The 12,619-nt window shown below is 36.4% G+C and overlaps 2 protein-coding genes across 2 annotated transcripts; both read left to right on the plus strand.

The window, feature by feature from the left end:
* Nucleotides 1–2,077: 2,077 nt before the first annotated feature.
* Nucleotides 2,078–4,084, plus strand: LOC140919702 (uncharacterized). Its single transcript, XM_073366315.1, has 5 exons — nt 2,078–2,336; nt 2,950–3,089; nt 3,258–3,404; nt 3,540–3,841; nt 3,928–4,084. Exons 1-5 carry the CDS (start codon nt 2,078–2,080, stop codon nt 4,082–4,084), a joined length of 1,005 nt encoding a protein of 334 aa, XP_073222416.1.
* A 111-nt stretch (nt 4,085–4,195) lies between these two features.
* Nucleotides 4,196–11,923, plus strand: LOC113784166 (uncharacterized). The gene is made up of 2 exons (XM_027330329.1): nt 4,196–4,556; nt 11,811–11,923. Exons 1-2 carry the CDS (start codon nt 4,196–4,198, stop codon nt 11,921–11,923), a joined length of 474 nt encoding a protein of 157 aa, XP_027186130.1.
* The last annotated feature ends 696 nt before the right edge of the window (nt 11,924–12,619 follow it).

Consider the following 12,619-nt stretch of genomic DNA (forward strand, 5'->3'; position numbering starts at 1 on the left):
CTCACTCTCTTAAGTGTCTCACTATACTCAATTGGCTTATCTGATTGATGTAGGTAGTGATGGCTAGTGGAAGGAATGACGCTGCGATTGCTGAGGCTCTAGAGTCCATGGCAAGAGTTACAGTGCAGGCTCTCCAAGCTTTGGCTGAATCTCAAGCTACTGCACAAGCCTCTGCGCAAGCTGCTACTCAAGCTGCACAGGTTGCTGCTCAAGCTGTTGCTCAAGCTACTACCTATTGTGGTGGCCAAGGAAATATGCAAATAAATAAGCTCATGGTGATGGATCGATTCCACAAGGCTAACCCTCCATCGTTTGAAGGTCACTGTAATCCTAATGGAGCTCAAAAGTGGTTGCAAGAGGTTGAGAAAATTTTCAGAGGAGTGGCATGTCCCGAAGGTCAGAAAGTGCATTTGGGAACCTTTATGTTGACGGAGGAAGCTGAACATTGGTGGGACAATGCGCGCCAGCGTTTAGATAATGCAGGGACTGCAATTACTTGGGCTATATTCAAGAACATGTTCTTAGTTAAGTATTTCCCTGAAGACATGCATAATAAAAAGGAAATGGAATTTGAAATGGGACTTAGGCTAGAGATCAAGAAGCAGGTTAGAATGGAAGAGATCCGTGACTTTCCTACCCTAGTGAATAAGAGTAGGATTTATCATGAGTGTAACACCCCGGCCATTACCGTTACCAGCGGTGTTACCTCACGACTTTCTCGCCCCCCTCTTTCCCACCAATGGAAATCTTGCGAGTTTTTGCCTTCCGTAGTATTCGAGCCCAATACCTAAGGGATAAGTACCGCCTCCACACAGTCCCACTACCAATTGAGCCTTATTCCCCAAGTACCAGGCTCGAATCCCATGCTCGCTATTTCCACTGGGTGGTTAGGGGGGCGAGAAGGTCGTGAGGTAGCACCACTGGTAACAGTAATGGCCATGGTGTTACAATGAGGATAGTCGTGCTGAAAAGGCACATTACCGAAATACTGGAACCATTAAGGACAAGAGGCCTATGCACCATAATAGAGGAAAACCTTACTATTTTCCTCCTAGTAAATCTGGAAGTCGTCTGAATTATCAACAATACAGTTTTTCAACTGGAAAATGAGCTAGTAGTGGTAACGAAAAAGGAAATGGAAACAATTATAGTTATGGGAATGGTAGAGGAAACCCCAATGGACGAGGAGTTAGTAACGAAAATAGTAACGACAAGAGTCAAGTCTCGAGCTACAAAAATGGTAATAATGGTGATCCAGCTACTCCTATCTGATGTCACAGGTGTGGTAAAAAGGGTCACATGGCATATGAATGTAGAGATGCTGGAATTGCTTGTTTTAATTGTCAACATCAAGGCCACATCAACACCACATGCCCCTACCCAAGGAAGACTCCACAACTTGGAAACTAGAGTTCCCAAGCCAACCGACCTAAATCCAATGGGAGAGTCTTTGCCCTTAGTGGTGTAGGAGTGTCTGAGAAAGACAACGTGATCCAAGGTATGTGTCTCATAAGTGATACTCATTTATGTGTGCTATTTGATTGTGGTGCCACTCATTCCTTTGTGTCCCTTGATTGTGTTAGACGTTTAGGACTACCTGTGTCTTGTTTGCAATATGATTTGATTGTGAATACCCCAACTAGTGATTCTATTGACACCTCCAATGTTTGTCTCGACATTTATATCCATGTTTGTGGAAGGGACTTCCGAGTTGACTTAGTATGTTTACCTTTACGTCTAATCAACGTGATTCTCGATATGGATTGGCTATCTGCCAATTGTGTTCGCGTAGATTTCTTTAGCAAAACCATTGAATTCATGGAGCCAGAAGAGACGGAGAAGCCTAGCAACATATCTGCCAACCAAGTAAAGGCACTCTTGAAAGAAGATGTCCAGTTATTCATGATCATACCTCATTGGAATTTGAAGAAAAGTGGTAATACGAGATGTTCCTATTGTGTGTGAGTTCCCTGAAGCATTACCTGAAGATGTCAATAGTTTACCACCAGAGCATTAGATTGAGTTTAGCATTGACCTTGCACCCGGTACTGGACCCATATCCACGACACTGTATAGGATGTCTCCATTAGAATTGTCTGAGCTTAAGAAGCAATTAGAGGAGCTTTTAGCTAAACAATTTATAAGACCTAGTGTTTCACCATGGGGTGCACCTATGTTATTGGTTAAGAAGAAGGATGGCTCTATGAGGTTGTGTGTAGATTATCGTCGACTTAATAAAGTGACAATCAAGAATAAGTATCCGCTACCTGGGATAGATGACCTTATGGATCAATTAAGAGGATCACGTGTGTTTAGTAAGATCGATTTGAGATCAGGTTAACATCATATTCGAGTGAAGTCTTCTGATATCCCTAACACCGCCTTTAGGACCCGTTATGGCCATTATGAGTATTTGGTTATGCCTTTTGCTGTGACTAGTGCACCAGCAGTGTTTATGGATTACATGAATCAGATCTTTCATCCTTACCTAAACTCACTTTTGGTTGAGTTTATAGATGATATCTTAGTGTACTCTAAGACTAAGGAATAGCATGGTGAACATTTAACGATAGTCTTGAAAACCCTTAAGGAGAAACAATTATTTGCCAAGTTGTCTAAGTGTGAATTTTGGTTAGAGGAAGTAAGTTTCCTAGGACATATAATTTCAAAAGGTGGAATAGTTGTTGATCCTACCAAGGTAGAGAGTGTCTTAGAATGGAAAGCACCTAAGTCAGTGACTGAGATTAGGAGTTTCCTAGGATTGGCAGGTTATTATCGTACGTTCATAGAAGGATTCTCCAAGTTGGCCTTACCTTTAACTAAGTTGACCCAAAAAAAGGGAATTGTTCGTGTGGGATGCCCATTGTGAGAATAGTTTCCAAGAGCTTAAGAAACGATTGACCTTTGCACCGATCTTAGTGTTACCTAACTTGAGTGAACCCTTTGTAGTATATTATGACGCGTGTGGTTTAGGATTAGGTGGAGTACTTATGCAGGATGGGAAGGTGGTAGCGTATGCTTCTAGGCAACTTAAGATTCATGAGAGGAACTACCATACCCATGACCTAGAACTAGCAGCAGTTGTCTTTGTACTTAAGATGTGGAGACATTATTTATATGGATCTAGATTTGAGGTTTTTAGTGACCATAAGAGCCTTAAGTATCTTTTTGACCAGAAGGAGTTGAACATGAGACAACGTAGGTGGATGGAATTTCTTAAAGATTTTGATTTTGAGCTTAACTATCACCCTGGGAAGGCCAATGTAGTGGCTGATGCCTTGAGTGGGAAGACTTTCAGTGTGTCTGCTTTAATGGTTAAACATAGTGAGTTGTTGGAACAGTTTAGAGACCTTAGTTTAGTTTGTGAAGTAACACCAGAAAGCATTAAATTGGGAATGTTGAAGGTAACTAGTGGACTATTAGAAGAGATTGAAAAGAATCAGAAATTAGATTTATACCTTTAGGATAAGTTACAGTTGATTAACCAAGGGAGAGAACCTGATTTTAAAATAGGTGTGGATGGAATTTTGAGATTTAAGGAGAGAATTTGTGTTCCCGATGTAAAGGAGTTAAGAAAGATGATCTTAGAGGAAGGACATAGGAGTTGTCTAAGTATTCACCCTGGAGCCACAAAGATGTATAAGGACCTCAAGAAGATATTTTGGTGGCCTAAAATGAAAATTGATGTTGCTGAGTTTGTGTATGCTTGTTTGACCTTTCAAAACTCTAAGGTAGAACACCAGAAACCTTCAAGCTTGATGCAACCTTTGAGTATTCCTGAATGGAAATGGGATAGCATCTCTATGGACTTTGTTGTAGGTTTACCTCGAACTCCAAAAAGGTATGATACTATTTGGGTTATTATGGATAGGTTTACCTCTGCTCATTATATTCTGATAAACATAACTTATTCTATGGAAAAGCTAGCATTGGAATGGCCCCTTTTGAGGCGTTGCATGGGAGAAGGTGTAGGACCCCTCTGTGTTGGTTTGAGAGGGGTGATAACCTTGTGTTAGGACCTGAGATTGTTCAACAAACTACTGATAAAGTGAAAATGATTCAGGAAAAGATGACAGCGTCTTAGAGTAGGTAAAAGAGTTACCATGATAAAAGAAGGAAAAATCTCGAGTTTCAAGAACATGATCATGTATTTTTTAGAGTTACTCCAACAATCTGGGTTGGTAGGGTATTAAAAATGCGAAAGCTTACTGCTCAGTTCATAGGACCTTACCAAATCCATAAACGTCTTGGTAACATCGCATATCAGATCTCATTGCCTCCATCTCTTTCTAATCTTCATAGTGTCTTTCACGTGTCTCAACTTCGCAAGTACATTTTCGATCCTTCACATGTGATTGAGTCAGACAAGGTCCAAATAAAAGATAATATTACTTTTGACACCTTACCGCTACGGATTGAGGACCGAAAGATCAAAGAATTAAGGGGTAAGACGATTTCAATGGTTAAGGTTGTCTGGGGAGGTGCTACTGGTGAAACTGCAACGTGGGAAGTCGAAATTCAAATACTCGATTCTTATCCAAAGTTGTTTCTGTCAGGTAAATTTCGAGGACGAAATTTTTTTTAGAAGGGGAGAAATGTAATACCCCAATTTCTTATTATTATATTATAATGATATAACGATGCACAACTATTATTATCGGTGTGTTTGATTTATGCGTTAATTCTTCCGCGGTTGCCCAATTTGCTTGCCTTATTGATTTAATTAAATTATTAATACTAATAATATTGAATTTGTTCTAATAATAATAATAATAATAATAATAATAATAATAACAACAATAATAATAATAATAATAATAATAATTGAATAATGATAAGAATGGAATATGGGCTAAAAACTCTAATTGAACTTGAATAAGCATAGGGAGGACGAAAATGACCTAAATGTTAATCCAATTACACAAATGAACAAATTGGACGTACAAGATTGGTTCAAAACTCAAAATGTACTATAATAAGCTTAGGGAGGACGAAAAGACCTAAATGTTAATCCAATGACACAGACACACCTATTGGAAGAACAAGATAGGTTAAAAACACTAATTGGACTAGAATAAGCCTAAAGAGGGTGAAAATAACCAAAATGTTAATCCAATGATACAAATAAACTTATTGGATGCACAAGATTGGTTAAAACCCCTAAATGGTCTAGAATAAGCTTCAGGGTGACGAAAATGACCTAAATAATAGTCTAATGTCACAAACACACCAATAGGATGCACTAGTTAGGTGAAAAACCCTAATCAGACTAGAATAAGCATAGGGAAGACGGAAATAACCTAAACGTTATTCCAATGACACAAACACACGTATTCGATGTACAGGGGTGGTTAAAAACCCTAATTGGACTAGAATAAGCATAGGGGGGGACCAAAATGACCTAAATGTTAATCGAATGACACAAACACAGATATTGGATGCATAAGTTTCGCTAAAAACCTTAATTGGACTCGAATAAGTCTAGGGCGGACGAAAATGACCTAAATGCTAATCCAATGACACAAACACACGTATTGGATGCACAAGATTGGTTAAAAACCGTTATTGGTCTAGCATAAGCTTAGGGAGGACGAAAGTGACCTAAATGTTAATCCAATGACACAAATGAAGTTATTGGATGCACAAACACACCTATTGGATGCAAAAGATTGGTTAAAAACCCTAATTGGACTTGCATAAACCTAGGGAGGACAAATATGACCTAAATGTTAATCCAATGACACAAACACACACGTTAGATGCAAAAGATCGGTTAAAAACCCTAATTGGACTAGAATAAGTATAGGGAGGACTAAAATGACCTAAACGTTATTCCCATTACACAAACACTCGTATTGGATGCACAAGAATGGTTAAAAACCCTAATTGGATTAAAATAAGTCTAGGTTGGACGAAAATGACAAAAATGTTAATCAAATGACACAAACACTTGTATTGGATGCACAAGATTGTTTGAAAACCCTAATTGAACTAGAATAAGCCTAGGGAGTAAGAAAATGACCTAAATCTTAATCAAATGACACAAACACATGTATTGGATGCACAAGATTGGTTAAAAACACTAATTGGACTAGAATAAGCCTAGGGCGAACGAAAATAACCTAAATGTTAAACTAATGACAGAAACACACGTATCGGATGCACAAAACTGGTTAAAAACCATAATTGGACTAGCATAAGGCTAAGGAGAACGTAAATGACAAAAATGTTAATTCAATGGTACAAATAAACTTATTGGATGCACAAGATTGGTTAAAAACCCTAAATGGTGTAGAATATGCTTAAGGAGGACGAAAATGACCTAAATGTTAATACCATGACACAAGCACACTTATTTGATTCATAAGATTGGATAAAAACCCTAATTGGACTAGAATAAGCCTAGGGAGGACGTAAATGACCTAAATGTTAATCGAATAACACAATCACAGGTGTTGGATATACAACTTTATTTAAAAACCCTAATTGGACTAGAATAAGCCTAGGGCAGACGAAAATAACCAAAATGTTAATGCAATGACACAAACACACGTATTGGATGCACAAGACTGGTTAGAAACCATAATTGGACTAGAATAACCCTAAGCACAACGAAAATGACCTAAATGTTAATTCAATGACACAAACACATATATTGGATGCACAAGCTTGGTTAGAAACCTTAATTGGACTAGAATAAGCCTAGGGCAGACAAAAATGACCTAATTGTTAATCCAATGACACAAAAGCAAGTATTAGGTGCACAAGACTGGTGAAAAACTATAATTCGACTAGAATAAGCCAAGGGACGACGAAAATGACCTAAATGTTAATACAATGACACAAACACACGTATTCGATGCACAAGTTTGGTTAAAAACCCTAATTCGACTACAATAAGCCTAGGGAGGACGGAAATGACCAAAATGTTAATCAAATGACACGAACACATGTATTGGATGCATAAGATTGGTTAAAAACCCTTATTGGACTAGAATAAGCCTTGGGAATACGAAAATGACCAAAATGTTAATCAAATGGCACAAATACATGTATTGGATGCACAAGATGGGTTAAAAACCCTAATTGGACTAGAATATTCTTAGGGAGGACGAAAATGATCTAAATGTTAATACAATGACACAAACACACGAATTTGATGTACAAGATTGGTTATAAACACTTATTGGACTAGAATAAGCCTAGGGAGGTTGAAAATGAATGTTAATCCAATGACACAAACATACATATTGGATGCACAAGACTGGTTTAAAATAATAATTCGAGTAGAATAAGCCTAGGGAGGACGAAAGTGACTAAAATGTTAATCCAATGATACAAATAAACTTATTAGATGCACAAGATTCGTTAAAAACCCAAAATGGTCCAGATTAAGCTTAATGAGGAAGAAAATGACCTAAATGTTAATACAATGACACAAACACTCGTATTCGACGCACAAGATTGGTTAAAAACCATAATTGGACTAGAATAATCCTAGGGAGGACGAAAGTGACTAAAATGTTAATCCAATGATACAAATAAACTTATTGGATGCACAAGATTCGTTAAAAACCCTAAAAGGTCTAGATTAAGCATAATGAGGAAGAAAATGACCTAAATTTTAATTCAATGACACAAACACTCGTATTCGATGCACAAGATTGGTTAAAAACCATAATTGGACTAGAATAAGCCTAGGGAGGACGAAAATGACCTAAATGTTAATCCAATGACACAAGCACATGTAATGAATGAAGAAGTTTTGTTAAAAAACCCTAATCGAACTAGAATAAGCCTAGGGTGGACGAAAATAACCTAAATGTTAATCAAATGACACTAACACACATATTGGATGCACAAGACTGCTTAAAAACCATAATTCGACTAGAATAAGCTTAGGGAGGACGAAAATGACTAAAATATTAATCCAACGATACAAATAAACTTATTGGATGCAAAAGATTGGTTAAAAACCCTAAATGGTCTAGAATAAGCTTAAGGAGGATGCTAATGACCTAAATGTTAATACAATGACACAAACACTCGTATTCGATGCACAAGATTGGTTAAAAACCCTCATTGGACAAGAATAAGGCTAGGGAGGACGAAAATGACCTAAATGTTAATCTAATGACACAAACACAGGAATTGAATGCACAAGTTTTGTTAAAAACCCTATTTGGACTAGAATAAGCCTAGGGCAAAAGAAAATAACCTAAATGTTAAAAACCATAATTCAACTAGAATAACCCTAGGGAGAAAGAAAAAGACTAAAATGTTAATCCAACGATACAAATAAACTTATTGGATGCAAAAGATTGGTTAAAAACCCTAAATGGTATAGAATAAGCTTAAAGAGGATGAAATGACCTAAATGTTAGTAAAATGACACAAACACTCGTATTCAATGCACAAGATTGGTTAAAAACCCTCATTGGACAAGAATAAGCCTATGGAGGACGAAAATGACCTAAATATAAATCCAATGACACAAATACAGGTATTGAATGCACAAGTTTTGTTAAAAACCCTATTTGGACTAGAATAAGCCTAGGGCGGAAGAAAATAACCTAAATGTTAATGCAATGACACAAACACAGGTATTGGATGCACAAGACTCGTTAGAAACCATAATTAGACTAGAATAAGCCTAGGGACGACGAAAATGACATAAATGTTAATCCAATTAGACAAACACATGTATTGGATGCAAAAGTTTGGTTAAAAACCTTAATTGGACTAGAATAAGCTTAGGGTAGACGGAAATGACCTAAATGTTAATCCAATGACACAAACACACCAATTGGATGCCTAAGATTGGTTAAAAACCCTAATTGGACTTGAATAAGCCTAAGGAGGACGAAAATGACCTAAATGTTAATACGATGATACAAACACACGTATTCGATGCACAAGATTAATTAAAAACCCTACTTGAACCAGAATAAGCCTATGGAGTACTAAAATGACCTAAATGTTAATCAAATGACCCTAACACACGTATTGGATGCACAAGACGGGTTAAAGACCATAATTGGACTAGAATAAGCTTAGGGAAGACGAAAATGACCTAAATGTTAATACAATGACACAAACACAGGTATTAGATGCACAAGATTGGTTACAAACCCTAATTGGACTAGAATAAGCCTTGGGAGGACGAAAATAACCTAAATGTTAATACAATGACATAAACACGGGTATTGGATGCTAATGTTTTGTTAAAAACACTAATTCGACTAGAATAAGCCTAGGGCATACGAAAATTACATGAATGTTAATCCAATGACACAATCACACGTATTGGATGCACAAGACTGGTTAAAAACCATTATTGGACTAGAATAAGCTTAGAGACGACGAAAAAGACCAAAATGTTAATCCAATGACAGAAACACACCTATTGGATGCACAAGATTGGTTAAAATCCCTAATTGGACATCAATAAGCCTAGGGAGGACGAAAATGACCTAAATGTTAATCCAGTGACCGAAATGAATGTATTGAATGCACAAGATTGGTTAAAAACCCTAAATGTACTATAATAAGCTTAGGGAGGAAGAAAATGACCTAAATCTTAATCCAATGACACAGACACACGTATTAAAAGAACAAGATTTGGTAAAAACACTAATTGGACTAGAATAAGCCTATGGAGGGCAACAATGAGCAAAATGTTAATCCAATGACACGAACACACGTATTTGGTGCACAAGATAGGTTAAAATTCCTAATTGGACTAGATCAAGCCTAGGGAGGACGAAAATTGCTAAAATGTTTATCCAATGATACAAATAAACTTATTGGATGCACAAGATTTGTTAAAAATCCTAATGTAAGACATATGCCTCCTTGATCATGATTTTGATATAATTTCCAAACATACAATGTATATGCATTATTTGATTGATCTAATGATTTGAGTTGAGAAACATTTCAGGCAAATAAACCAACACTACACACTTGGACAAAACTTGGAACTCAAGCAATCAATCAAAGATGGATGATGTCCTACAAGGCTTGAAGACTGATGTACAAGAGTGTCTAGTGTTAATAGGGTCAATTAGGTAGACTTAATCATAATGAGTTCTCATATAGTATTTTCCAATGAAATCATAAAATAAGTTTTAATCAATCAAGTAATAAATCAATTGAGCAATCGATTGTCTGACTCACAGAATAAAGGTTTCACTAAGGTAATCGATTGGGAAATCGATTACTTAAAGGTTTTTATCAAAACCTGTGTTCAGTGTTCAAACAAATCAATTGGACAATCGATTTGCACATCAATTGAGTAATCGATTTTGTGATTCACAGAACCAAGTTCATACTGAGTCAATCGATTGGCAAATCGATTATGAAAATGCTTTTTCATCAGACATGTGTTATGTGATCAACGAAATCGATTGGACAATCAATTGAAATAAGTTTCTTAAGTTGCAAGCTTTGCACTAATCGATTAGATAATCGATTGATAGATGTTTCTTGAGTGGCAAGCTTTGCATCAATCGATTAGGTAATCAATTGGAAGAATGAACTAGTTAATCATTTATCAGAAACATATTGCATAATCGATTGGCACATCGATTTTAACTAAACAGCTAAGCTACTGTAACAAGCCAAGTCGACTGACAAATCGATTGGAGTAAAACATCTTAGTCACTGTGACCAGCCAAGTCGATAGACGAATCGATTGAAGTAAAATGTCTGAGTTACTGGGACAGTTTAGCCCATTGCCAAATCGATTATGTTAATAAATGAATCCAATGAGTAATCAATTGTTTTGATCTCGTTGTTTGAACAAAACAAGTATAATCGATTAGTCAATCGATTCTGATACAAACGGAGTATCAGTTTCTGATAAGTGCATTAAAAGAATCGATTAGGAAATCAATTAGTTCTTATATTTTTAAGATTCAAGAAAAACAAGACACGCGATAATCGATTAGGTAATCGATTAAGATGGTATCAAACTTTAATAAAATCGATTACGAAATGGATTTATATGATGTTTTTCTGAAAATATATAAATTGAATCAATCACAATTTTTTTAATAACAATCATAACACTTTTTCATAAACACAAAAAACTGAAAAACACCTTGAGAGAAAAATTGTTACAACACACAAATACTCATTGGCTAATACTTTTGTGTGAGATCTAACATTGTGATTGAGTCAATTTTCTTAGTCTTCTTTAATTCTTTGTGAAAGAACAATTTCTGTAATTGAAGTTTTGGAAATCCAATAGTGTACACTGGTGGTTATCTTTTAGGATACTTGTGTTCATATAAACGAAACCTCAGCTTGATCTCGCTAGAGTTTGACGAGTAACTCTTAGGGATAGGTTGGTATTGTGATAGAAGTGGTTGTGAGTTGGATAGATAGGCTGTGACGCTGGAAAGTCTGTAAAAATATTCCTCAAATCATTCTAGTGAAAGGCTTAAATCTGTTATAGATTTCAGGACTGGATGTAGGTTATCAAAGTGATAGCCGAACTAGTATAAAAATCTCCTAGTGCAATATTTCCTCTCTCTCTACTTTTTATATTAATCTTGCATGTGATTGTGAAATTCCGCTTTGAATAAACTGTTTGAATCTTTTACTGTTAAAATAGGAATTAATATTAAACAAGTTGGTTTTGATATTAATTCATAACTTAGAAAAGAATTAGATAATCTTGTTGATAATATTGTATAAAATTTCCTAAGGATAGAAGCCATAAAAGCAACAATTGGCATCAAGAGCCTGGTCTTTTAGACTAGTTCTCAAAAAGAAAATGACTTCTATTGAATTTCTGGGTGAAGGGGCATCTTTAACTAGACCCCCTACTTCTAAAGGGTCAGCCTTCATGTACTGGAAAGAGAGGATGCTCATCTTTCTAGAGGCATGTGGGGGAAAATGGTCCCTATGTGCCTAACTGCAAAACTGCCATAGAAATGTGGGATACACTCCAAGAAACTCATGAAGGCACAACTGATGTCAAAAGGGCCAGAACAAATACTCTGATGCATGAATATGAACTCTTCAATATGTGGAAGGATGAGTCAATCAATGACTTGCAGACAAGGTTCACTCACATCATCAACAATCTACATGCTCTAGGAAAAACTATGGACAATGGGAAACAAATAGCAAAAGTTATGAGGTGCTTGACAAGAGAATGGCAGCCCAAGATCACTGCCATTGCTGAATCAGAAGACCTTGCAAGCAGGACTATTGCCACACTATTTGGGAAGCTCAGGGAGCATGAGATGGAACTGCACAGATTGGATGAGTCAGAACAATCTAATAGGAAAAGAAAAGGACTTTCACTGAAGGCTCAAACACACAAAGTAAAATGTGAACCAGAAACATGTACAAATGATTCAGAAAGTGAAACTGATGAAGAACCTGAAATAGGTATGCTGGTCAGAAAATTCAAGAAGTTTCTGAAAAAGAAAGGAAACCAATCAAGAAAACCACCAAATTCAAAGACAAAAAGCTTCAGCAAGAGTGATACAAATGATAGCAAAATAATAACTTGCTATGAATGTGGTAAATCAGGCCAAATCAGATCTGAGTGCTTTAAACTGCAAAACAGAAACAAGCTTGTGAAGGCTAAAGGCAAGGATCA

Source organism: Cicer arietinum, chromosome 3 (genome assembly GCF_000331145.2).
Source record: "Cicer arietinum cultivar CDC Frontier isolate Library 1 chromosome 3, Cicar.CDCFrontier_v2.0, whole genome shotgun sequence".
Classification (NCBI taxonomy): domain Eukaryota; kingdom Viridiplantae; phylum Streptophyta; class Magnoliopsida; order Fabales; family Fabaceae; genus Cicer; species Cicer arietinum.